Raw genomic sequence first — 11,894 nt, forward strand, 5'->3', positions numbered from 1 at the left:
GATGTCACACGGACTACTTTGTCGATCATCTTGGTACTTTTCTGGACCTTGAACGTGGTAGTTACCTTGCTGTCTATGGCAGGGTCAGAGAGCCCTCAGATTTCATCAAAAATATCTTAAATTGTGTTCTGAAGATGAACACGAGGGTGAGTAATTAATGACAGAATTTTCATTTTTGGGTGAACTAACCCTTTAAGTTAACAGTGAATATGTGTCCCTAATCTAAAGTGCTACCAAATATTAAAACGATGCTAGTAGACAGTGAAGCAGCTCACTAGAGTTTGGAACAGAGCTGATGTCTGACCTTGTTCATATAATTTGCATAAATACTGACGATATCAATCTGACAAGCGGTACCTGCTGCACATGTGGTCTATGAGCAGAGACACGTCGTCCAGTCCGCTGTCCAGTTTGCTGTTGTGGTAGAGACAGCGATCTCTCTGCAGCTCCACGGCCTGCCGCAAGAGCGTCTGCAGACGACGGGGCGGCAGCATCACAGACGGAGGCAGGTACGCTGTGGGAGAGACACGAGAGAGAGACGGACACAGAGATGGAGCAGAGAGGGTTAGACTCAGTTTCATCTGAATTCAGCCAACACAGGACATCAAGTGAAAGTCACAAGGTCCCTGATACTAACACCCAAAAAACTTTGATTTTGATTTCATGGGTACTTTAACTAACAATAGTTCCTGAAGGACAGCATCCTCCAGGAAGTGACATCAACAGCACAAACATCAGTAAGGTTCAGCAGTGGATTTTTGTGGCGTTTTGTCGAATTTGTTGTTAAAATATCCTGTTTGCTCAAATTACATAAATGTGACCCTGCAGCACAAAAGCAGTCTTAAGTCGCTGGGGTATATTTGTAGCAATAGCCAAAAATACATTGTATGGGTCAAAATGATAGATTTTTCTTTTATGCCAAAAATCATTAGGATATTAAGTAAAGATCATGTTCCATGAAGATATTTTGTAAATTTCCTACCGTAAATATATCAAAATTTAATTTCTGATTAGTAATATGCATTGCTAAGAACTTAAGTTGAACAACTTTAAAGGCGATTTTCTCAATATTTAGATTTTTTTGCACCCTCAGATTCCAGATTTTCAAAATTCCAAATATTGTCCTATCATAACAAACCATACATCAATGGAAAGCTTATTTATTCATCTTTCAGATGATGTATAAATCTCAATTTTGACAAATTTACACTTAAGACTGGTTTTGTGCTCCAGGGTCACAAATCAGTATGATAGCAGCATTCATATACCATTCAAATAACACTAAAATTAACCTCAACATCCTACTTCAGCTCTTTATTTCAGTCATGTTAGCAATCATGCTGATGTTCTTTCCACTGTGTAATAATCAAGTTATAATAATTAATTAATAAACAAAACAATATGGTCACGTGTCCAAGCTTGATCAGAGAATATTTCTAAAAGTCTGTTTGACCATTGATATTTCCCCCTAAATGTATTTGTTATAGTTACAGGAGTCGTATGTGTTTATGTGAGCTCACTCTGCAGCTTGTCGAGGAGTTTGGATCGTGAGGCCGTCCCTTTGCCTTCCCACTCAGCTTTAGCTCGCAGGTCATCGGGAAGAGTGCACATCAGGTACCTACAGCAGACATCATGATGAACAACAGCACACACTGATCAAACAAGGCTGGAGCCACAGAGCTGTTAGACTCTCATTAAAGTTGAATATTTAAACTAAAAGAAAAGAATATTAAAAAAATACACATGGGACACAAGAAGGTTCAATTCTGAATCTGGATTAATATTCTGCAAATCATATTAATCATATCATGATTAATCCTTTTCTCACTGAAAAAGTGTTATTTTGGTATAACTGATATACTATTATGGTTTTTGTTTATATTTTGAATTAGATTTTTCTTTTTAACGTATTTTCTGTTTTCTATGGAAGCTTGTTTCCACCACTGAATAAAAAAAGAAAAAAGCAATTGTGACTTTATCTCACAATTCTGACATTTGTTCTCACGATTGCAAGTTTACGTCTCGCAATTGTGACGTTTATGAAAAATGCAATTGTCGAGTTCATATCTCACAATTCTGAGAAAAGAAGTCAGAACTGTGGGATATAAAATCGCAATTGGGTTTTTATTTCAGTTTTGCTTAAAATGCGAGTAATTTTGTTGTGTGTGTTTTTTTAATATGTTTATACAAGTTTTCGTTTATTTAGTTTGATTTATTTTAGTAAATTAAATCAAAATGAGAAAGGTTTGCTTTGACAACTAGCTGAAATAAAATCATTTTAAAAGTTCTTTAAAAGTTAGTTTCAAGTAATGAAAATGTTTTCATATGGTTTTAGTTTTTTGTTCTAAAATCAGGTCTAAATTAACTTTTTCATGACCTACTTGACTCTTAAAAATAAATGGGTAATTTTTTGCTGCTGGGCCTTTAAAGTCAACACCTTTTGCAACAGACTTTATTGCTATAACATGACCTACTTCCAAGAGAAACAGACCAGAATAGAAGTAGAGTGGGACTTTGGTTTTGATTTAATTTTGATTTCATGTTGACTTTAAAGTTGTTTGAACACTCTTTTTACATGTGAAATGAAAAACAGCGCTTTGCTGCTTTTGGCAAGCAAAATAAAAAAAAGTAACTTTATTTTAAGATGATGTACACTACCAGTAAAAAGTTTTTTCATGTTTTTCAAAGAAGCCTGCATTTATTTGATCCAAAGTTTTAAATATTGATAATAATAATAATAATAAATGTTTGTTGAGCAGCAAATCAGCATATTAGAATGATTTCTGAAGATCACGTGACACTGAAGACTGGAGTAATGATGCTGAAAATACAGCTGCGCATCACAGAAATTCATTACATTTTAAAATACATTCAAATAGAAAGCAGTTATGTAAAATAGTAAAAATATTTCACAATATTACTGATTTGGCTGTATTTTGGATCAAATAAATGCAGGCTTGGTGAGCAGAAGAGACTTCTTTAAAAAAAAACATTAAAAAATCTTACTGTTCAAAACTTTTGACTGGCAGTGTAGTTATATTACATGAACTTCTTATGGTAATAACAGACAATTATGCATAATTACCAGAAACTAACCCTAAACCAAACCCTAATCTTAGCCATACAGAAATTACATTCAGTTAATTCATATTACTCGGTACTTATTACACTATAACAAGTAACAAATATTTATTTATTTATTTTTCAGTAGAACTTTTACCAGTACCCAATTCTTTGCAGGGTTCTTAAAAGCATAAAATGTCTATATTTTGAACATTTTTTCTCTCTATCTGTGGCCTCCATAACAGAATGGCTGCAAACAGGCAGAATTTCTTTCAAAGGTCAGAGTAAAGTTGCTTTCTTATGACAGGACACCTAAGATATTCAAACAAATGAGGAAATGACTTGGCTGTTCAAATGCCCCCAAAATAGTTGTGAAGTGTGATACCCGCTGAGGACGTGGATGCGTTCAGTGTTGTACTTCAGGGGCGTGAGTTCAGCTCGGAGCACCTGCAGCGCTTCTAGAACCTTCCCGTCCTCCAGATACTCCAGATACTTCTGCTGCAGGAGCAGGAACTTCATCCGCTGCACAACACAGGAGAACATCAGTCAGGACCTTCATACACCGGATGCTGGAGATGTTCAGAGGACTTTGGACTCTTACCATCACAGCGCTGGGTGAATGCATCAGTGCTTTCAGCTCGTTGAGGTCACTCTCAGCCTGTTAGAAACCACAGACAGATTAACTGAGTTTTCACAAGTTGACAAACCCTTATCTGTTGCTTGTTTGGCTTGTTGTGACCCATATGACCATTACATACACAAAAAGGGCAAAGTTTAGAAACACCCATAAGGTGTAATCCTACTAGCTATTTATGGGAGTCATAAGCAGTTTAATGATTCTGGTTCCAGCTCCGATTCCACTGCATTATTGTATAACTGTTTTAATGGGGTATTTAACCCAAATATTAAAATTTGCTGAAAATATGCACAGAAAACAAGACGAGAAAAGGTTGTCATCATGACAATGGCTATCAGGCGTGTTATTCAGATTTGTATCAGAGTAATACCATGCCATTCTTTAAACTACTTTAGTTCTATGGAAGTGCTATGGTAAACATATGTCAATCACTCAGTAACATGGTATTAAAATCTGAGGCCATTAATGTTACAGCATTTTAATAACTCTTTTCATTCTGACATGCCGAGAGTAAACAAAACATTCCAGTTGTCTCTCATCTGCATGCCACAATGTTAAGATATTTCCTATACTGGCCACATGAAGACTCACCTTTTCCCACTCCCCCTCCATCACATGATTCCTGAACTTGGTAGCAGCAGGATGCTCAAGTCTACAGCCCGATTCCTGCATCAACAGGTCCACAGTTTGACTGAAACATGACAAAAAGAAAGATGTTAATGAATATTGGGAAGTGAATTCATACTCCTTTCACAAGATAGCCTAAGGATTACAGAACTGATTCACACACACACACACACACACACACACACACACAGACAGTGTTCCAATCTCCTAGCAACAAGAAGTCAGTGTTTGATTCATGAACACAATAATTAACACATAAACTCCTGAATGTGTCATTTCCTAGAAAGGAACACTACTCCTACTCAACTCACTATAAACTGTGCAGTGCACCAATTCACCTGCTTTTCTACACCTAAAGAGAACGGTACGGTTTATGCTGGGCAAGACATACTGCAATAAAGCTATTTTACCTTGCTTTTCCCTTATCAACAATAACAACTGAACTAGTAAACTAATAAACTAGATATGTATATACACATATGTGCTTTTTTTAACTTTTCAAATTCAGATTTTATTAAAAAACAGTTCTTGTTTTTTGTTGTTCTTTTTGTTATTTGAAGGTCTGACAGGACTTGCGTACTCTGTCCAGTCCTGGCTCTTTGAGTTCTGTAGCAACATTAAATTATACAGTCTTGGCTAAAACAATATTATATTATAGAGTGTCTGGTAATTTAGAGAAACAATAGCATGAAAATACAAAAATACCACTGCAACATCTTAACAGTCACTATTATTACATTATTATTAAAGCAGAAAACACCACTAACACCGTCATGACAACACAAAAACACCACTGGCAGCATCATGAAAGCACAATAACACCACTGACACGGTTATGAAAATAGTAACACCACTGACATGTGACAAAAACACTGCTGAGATCTTCATGAAAGCAAAAAACACTAAAAACTTTAAAAGAATCAACTGACACCATCAAACAGCATGAAAAAACCCCACGGACACAAACAGCATATTACAAAAACACTACTGACGCCATCATGACAACACAATAACACCACTGACACGATCATGAAGACACAATAACAGCACTGAAATCTAAAAAAATCCACTGACACCATCACGAAAGCACAAAAACACCACTGCCACTGTTGTGAAAAGCACTGACACATTACAAGAACACTACTGACACCATCACAAAAGCACAATAACACCACTGACACTGTTATTAAAAACAATAACACCACTGACAAAATCTTACATTTTAAATCTTAAATTTTACTAAAATCCACTGATACCACCATGAAAGCACAAAAACACCACTGGCACAGTTGTGAAAACAACAAGAGAACTGACATTACAAGAACACTACTGACACCATCGTGAAAAGACAAAAGCACCACTAATCTAAAAAAAAAAAAATCCACTGACATGTTACAAAATAGTAATATTACAATCACTACTGACGAAACCCTGCTGACACTGAAAAACACATAAAAAAAAAAGAACACCACTGACTTGGTAGAAAAGCACGACTCACACCATCATGGCAACACACAAACGCCACTGACACTGTTGTGAAAACAATAACAGCACTGACACGTTACAAGAACCATCGTTAAAAGACAAAAACACCAGTGCCACGATCTTCAAAACATTAAAACATCAGTGACACACAACAAAAACACAACGGACAGCATGGTGAAAACACAAACACGCCACTGACACGACCAGGAGAGCCGCACTGAGAGCATCATGGCTTCATGTCGCCTGACCAATCCAATAACAACCCGACGATAGTCACTTACTTGAGTCCTAGCCCGTGGAGATGTTGTCCTATGAGCCGGATCACGTCCTCGTCGCTCTGGGACAGTCGTTTCTTCTTCTTCGTGCTGGTGTCAGACGTCGGGCTCTCGGTGGACGGCAGTCCTTTATTCGCGGAGGACAGCAGCCCGTTGGAGTGCACCGCTCCCGCGGCGGAGGACGAGGACTCTCCGTTCCTGCAGGACAGCTGCGGCTCCGGCTCCGGCTCCGGCTCCGGCTCCTGTCCTCCGGTCCCGTTGGCCTGCATGTTATAAAAGGCGTTTACAGCGGCGGATCTGCGCGACTGCGAGCTGTTATTGAGACGGATGGCCGAGCGCTGGTGGGGGGTTGGGAGAGACGCTGCAGAGAGGCCCGTGATCCCGGCAGCAGACGCCCCGCTGTCTCCTGCTCCCTCCGCCGCCGAGCCTCGGCTTTTCTTCCGCGGGGGCGGCGAAGCTCCGCCGGTTTCCGAGTCGGAGGAGGAGGCAGCGGAGGCCAGAGTTTCCTCGCCGGCGATGTCAGAGTCGAGACGCCTCACAGGCTCGATATCAGCGCGATTACAGACACGGAAGCCGCCGCCGCCGCCGTTCGCTCTTGTTATTGTTTGTCAGAGAACAGCTGCAGGTCCATTACGGACGTCGGTCGGTGCGCGATGACGTCCCCGGAAGCGCCGCAACAACCTTGAACTCTCTAGAATCATAAAACCACACTCAAGAAAAGTGCTGGCTTCGAGTCTTTGTTGTACAGTCTGTAACAGAAAGTACTGATGCTGTCAGATAGCAATACAGTGATACTTGAATACTTTCTGAATGAGTAACGCCATGAAGTGGTATTACAGCAAGCTGGTTAATACCTAAAACAGCTAAAACCAGCCTAAGCTGGTTGGCTGGTTTTAGCTGGTCATCCAGCCTGGTCTAGGCTGGTCATACCATTTGGTTTTAGCTGTTTTTTTCTTCTCAGGGACATGGTACTTCTCCAGTTGACTTACAGAAAAGTTTTGCATCCAATAATGCCGTTACCGATAATGCTGGTATGACTGTATTTACATGGTAAATAGGCCTACCAATATTTATATATAGCACATGGTCAAAAATATAAAATAATTAAGCTGTGTCTACAAAGCTATAGTAATACCATGGTAATTTCGGTATGTTTTTGTAAGTGGTATAGATGTGCTATACCTGGCATGACCTTTGCCCTGAGGAGAAGGGATTTTAAAGAAAGACTTCATGACCAGATTTCTTAAATGGAAACCAGAGACTCTTCCCAATTTTTTGAGTTCCATATACTTTTATATGGTGTTATGGTCAGTTTGACAATTCACCAAAAATCACAATATGGAAAAAAAAAAAGTATTTGTTGTATTTAATATTTTTTCTTTTCAGAAACTGAATACACTGTGTAAAGTACTTACAAATATTGGACACACTTTACGGTCTAATTCTCACTATATTAACTACGACTTTTGCCTCAATAAACTCCTAATTTGCTGCTTATTAATAGTGAGTAAGGTAGTTATTAAGTTTGGGTATGGTGTAGGATTAAGAGATCGAAAATATGGTCATGCAGAATAAGGCATTAATATGTGCTTTAATAAACAGTCAATATGCTAATAATATGCATGCTAGTTAATAATAATATTAACATATAAACTAGTCATTTGCACTTTACATATTGTTGCCCTTTTGTTAGTTTTGATTGCTACTATTGTCCTCATTTGTAAGTCGCTTTGGATAAAAGCGTCTGCTAAATGACTAAATGTAAATGTAGTTAATAGTGAGAACTGATCCTTAAAATAAAGTGTTTTATATTAATATTTTAATAGATTTTTCAGTTTTTTGTGTGTGCTTTTGTAGGCTATGTTGGTCTGGATTTTACGGTGTTTGCGAGGTGTTGTGAACATACTGTAAAATGTGGATGTTTCTGGGGACAGGAGAGCAAAAACCAGCTTCTTCATTTATGATTCTGTTGAAAAAGTTGGTTTGCTGGTCTCCCAGAACCTAGTGCCTAAAACTCCTCTAAAACCAGACCAGCAAACCATCTTAGGCTGGTTTTAACAACTATATCAAGGGAGTAATGCAAACATTGTTAATGAATTATTTGCCCAAACAGCTGTCAACTGTTAACTATTCTCAAATAATCATAAATATCAGTTTTCTCTCGAAACAGCAGAACTTTATGTTGCTTTAATTATTTTGTTGATGACAGTGTTGTAATACCACCTTACCAAACTTTTAATGTAGTAGCAATAATCGGAGTAGCTATGGAATTTGGTGAACCATTACGTGGAATAAATTCAAAAACATTTTTGAAATTGAAACATTTAAAATAATCAAACTCAGACAGCATTTGGTAACAGATCATTCAAAGTGCCATTTTATTCCATATCTAAGGATAATTCAAAAATATCAAATTTGAGCAAAATCCTGCATCAAACCACAGAGATTGGCCACAAAGTCATGCCTTCATAAACCATTTCAACATCTGAAAATCGAAATCAAACGCATTTCTGCTTACCGACAGAGAAGGTCCCTGACACTGGTAATAAATGAACTGTCAGGCCAGTTTAGAAGACACACCGATCCAGCCTAACGTCCTGTCTCTTTGTACAATACTCTTTAACTACAACTTTACATCATAATATAAAAATATGACTTGCTGGGAGAGGAGGGCTCTTTTGAAATCTGTACCGGAGAGCAGAATGCCGTAAAAGAATAAACTATTGCACATTCATCTAATCCTTGAGGAAAGACACCGTGGGGAATATATTCTGAACTAAGAAACGTTCATCCCTGCAATACTGCCCATGAATGACACGCACAATGAACCCGTTCACAGTGATACTCATACACCTCTGCTATACTTGCATCCTCAGAGTACCACAAACTGATGCACATAGTGGCTTGTATTTGGCACGTGAGGTACACTAGAATGCATAATGGGGTCCAAAAGTCTGAGATCACCAGTGAAAGTGCTTTGGGTTTTATTTTTAGAATTTAGTACAATATTTTTTATTACTAATTACATTGACAGTATAATCAGTTTAGTAAAGCTGAATTTTTTGGAGTTTTACAGTTGAGGTCAAAAGTTTACATCCCCCTTCTGCAAAATGTTCATTATTTTACCAAAATAAGAGGGATCATACAAAATGCATGTTATTGTTTATTTAGTACTGACCTGAATAAGATATTCCACATAAAAGATGTTTACATATAGTCCACAAGAGAAAATAATAGCTGAATTTATAAAAATTACCCCGTTCAAAAGTTTACATCCGGGGGGTGAAAACTTTGTAGATCAGGGTAAATTTAACTTATTTTGTCTTCTGGGAAACATGTAACTATCTTCTGTAGCCTCTGAAGGGCAGTACTAAATGAAAAAATATGATATTTAGGCAAAATAAGGAAAATGTACACATCTCAATTTTGTTCAAAAGTTTTCACCCCCGGCTCTTAATGCATGGTTTCTTCTTCTGGAGCATCAGTGAGCATTTGCACCTTCTGTAATAGTTGCATATGAGTCCCTCAGTTGTCCTCAGTGTGAAAAGATGCATCTCAAAATCATACAATCATTGTTGGAAAGGGTTCAAATACACAAAAAATGCTGGAAAACCAAAGAATCTGTGGGAGCTGAAGGATTTTTCTGAAGAACAGCAGGCAGTTTAACTGTTCAGGACAAACAAGGGATTCATGAACAACTATCACTAAACAAAAAAAGACACACAGCTGTGGATCATTCAGCTAACAACACAGTGTTAAGAATCAGGTCATTTTTATAAATTCAACTATTATTTTCTCTTGTGGACTATATGTAAATATCTTTTATGTGAAATATCTTATTCAGGTCAGTACTAAATAAACAGTATCATGCATTTTGTATGATCCCTCTTATTTTGGTAAAATAATTAATATTTTGCAGATTCTGAAACTTTTGACCTCAACTGTAAATATTGTTATCTTTTAATGTATTTTATACATTTTAAAATCCTAGAACTGTACGGTTATTTCCAGGGTTAAAACCCATGATTTAATGTGGTCTCAGACTTTCAAAACCTCATGCATGACCATTATTAATGGTTGAAAGTCAAAAAAAATAAATAAAGGTGACTATAGACTTTAGAAATGCATGAACACACACACACACACACACTTTCATAAGAGGCAAAGGCAGTCAGTATGCTTTCATACACAGGCATTCGGAGTAGCTTTTCAATGGCAAACAACATTCAAATATATCAGGGACTTTCAGGGCAATCTTTAAATAAATGATTAAATAATGAAACTATTTCAAATAAAAGAAGAACAAAAATAGGTAATTCATCGGTTCCTTTGAGCAGCGCAGTGCGTAATATACGGTAGAGTTCATTGTATTCGGTGCGATTTGAGTTTAAAAACAACCTGTTCATCTCTTTAGCAATCTAATAAAACCATTCAGCTTGTTTGATTTCATTCATTCATCTCTGTGCACACTTCCAAAATGTATATTATATAGTACTTCTCTCATATAAACAGAAAATCTCTGCCAACATTTCTTCCCTCAGCCTAATAAATAGAGAAAACACATTTGAAAGTACTAATTACTGTGTGTGCGTGTCGGTCAAGAGCTGTCCACCACTTGGTGCGGCAGGGTGACAAAAGAGCCGTTAATGAAGGAGCCTTGTTTTTCACATCCCTTTAGGAAGTAGGTGAGCAGCTCTCCTTTCCCCTTGACGAATATGGGTCCTCTCCTGACGAAGCGGAAGCCGTAGTCCTTCAGGATGCAGTAGCAGTCCTCCACCACCTGGGGGAAGCAGAGTTTGTTTAGCTGCCTTACAGCGCCGTCACTGTTACACTGCAGTAATGAGGACGAAAACCCACTTTTCAACTTGCGGTTGCATCGTCCTTGGTTTTTTTAGAAAACATTCTCAGGCTTTATTCTAAGACATTAGTACAAACCCCTTGTGATTTTTGACGTGTCTTGAAATGTGAAAAATCAAATGAAACATGACTGAAATATGTAGCATTGCTACCTCTAGTAATAGAGTCCCTGATGCTGAACTAAATTTAGGAAAGGTGTTTCCAGAAGATATCATTAAAACAATGTGAAAGCCATCACCTGGATGTTTCCCATCACCCCTGTGGACTCCATGCGACTGGCGACATTCACAGTGTTTCCCCAGATGTCAAAATGAGGTTTACGGGCCCCGATCACACCAGCCAAAACGCCCCCTTTATTCAACCCTATGGAGAAAACACACAGCAAATCATTAGGTGTAATCATTGTGTCGTTCACACACAGCTGGAAGTCAGGCCACTAACCGATGCGGAGCATGAAGTTATTGAAGGACTGGTAATTGATGTTCATCAACGTGACTTTCATGGCCAGAGCAAAATCAGCAAGATCTGCCAAGTGCTGCCACCGTTCCCGGTCTGAAATCGCTTCTTTCTGTTGGGAAGGACAAAAAAACCTTTACCTCTGTTTTAAAACAACCCCAATTCCAGAAAAGTTGGGACGTTTTGTAAAATGCAATAAAATCAAGAAGCTGTGATTTGTTAATTCTCTTTAACTTTTATTTAATGGTGCAATAGGTGATTGTCTTCAGAAACATTTTTTGTTATGCTGGTTGAAAGTCTCTTCACATCCCGATAGCAATCATTAAGTTAAGTGGTCTAAATGTATTTATCTGTATATATATATATTCTGTGGAAGGCGTAGGACCAAGAAATGTTCGTCCAATCAAAACGCTCGGTCCGAGCATTTTAATTGGCTTTTCTACCTGCCTGTCAACGTATGTATTAGCATACCTCTGCGCACCCTGTTCGCGCAG

The 11,894-nt window shown here is 38.0% G+C and overlaps 2 protein-coding genes across 3 annotated transcripts in view; both read right to left on the bottom strand.

Moving 5' to 3' along the window:
- LOC107703901 (WD repeat-containing protein 26-like) overlaps positions 1-6,902 on the bottom strand; it is a 14,426-nt gene extending 7,524 nt beyond the window's left edge. Inside the window, exons 1-6 of the mRNA XM_016506704.1 lie at positions 6,094-6,902; positions 4,292-4,391; positions 3,665-3,721; positions 3,449-3,585; positions 1,521-1,618; positions 358-514 (exon numbers count right to left, since the gene is read on the bottom strand). Coding sequence (XP_016362190.1) covers positions 358-514; positions 1,521-1,618; positions 3,449-3,585; positions 3,665-3,721; positions 4,292-4,391; positions 6,094-6,356 — 812 coding nt within the window. The 5' untranslated portion in view covers positions 6,357-6,902. The remainder of the gene's footprint in view (positions 1-357; positions 515-1,520; positions 1,619-3,448; positions 3,586-3,664; positions 3,722-4,291; positions 4,392-6,093) is intronic.
- A 3,127-nt stretch (positions 6,903-10,029) lies between these two features.
- LOC107703925 (adenylate cyclase type 3-like) overlaps positions 10,030-11,894 on the bottom strand; it is a 32,611-nt gene continuing 30,746 nt past the window's right edge. For both annotated transcript variants that reach the window (XM_016506731.1, XM_016506730.1), the window contains exons 18-20: positions 11,386-11,512; positions 11,183-11,307; positions 10,030-10,867 (exon numbers count right to left, since the gene is read on the bottom strand). In XM_016506731.1, the coding sequence (XP_016362217.1) occupies positions 10,685-10,867; positions 11,183-11,307; positions 11,386-11,512 (435 nt within the window). In that variant the 3' untranslated portion in view covers positions 10,030-10,684. The remainder of the gene's footprint in view (positions 10,868-11,182; positions 11,308-11,385; positions 11,513-11,894) is intronic.

The sequence above is a fragment of the Sinocyclocheilus anshuiensis genome, unplaced genomic scaffold, assembly GCF_001515605.1.
Source record: "Sinocyclocheilus anshuiensis isolate Anshui unplaced genomic scaffold, SAMN03320099.WGS_v1.1 scaffold991, whole genome shotgun sequence".
Lineage (NCBI taxonomy): Eukaryota > Metazoa > Chordata > Actinopteri > Cypriniformes > Cyprinidae > Sinocyclocheilus > Sinocyclocheilus anshuiensis.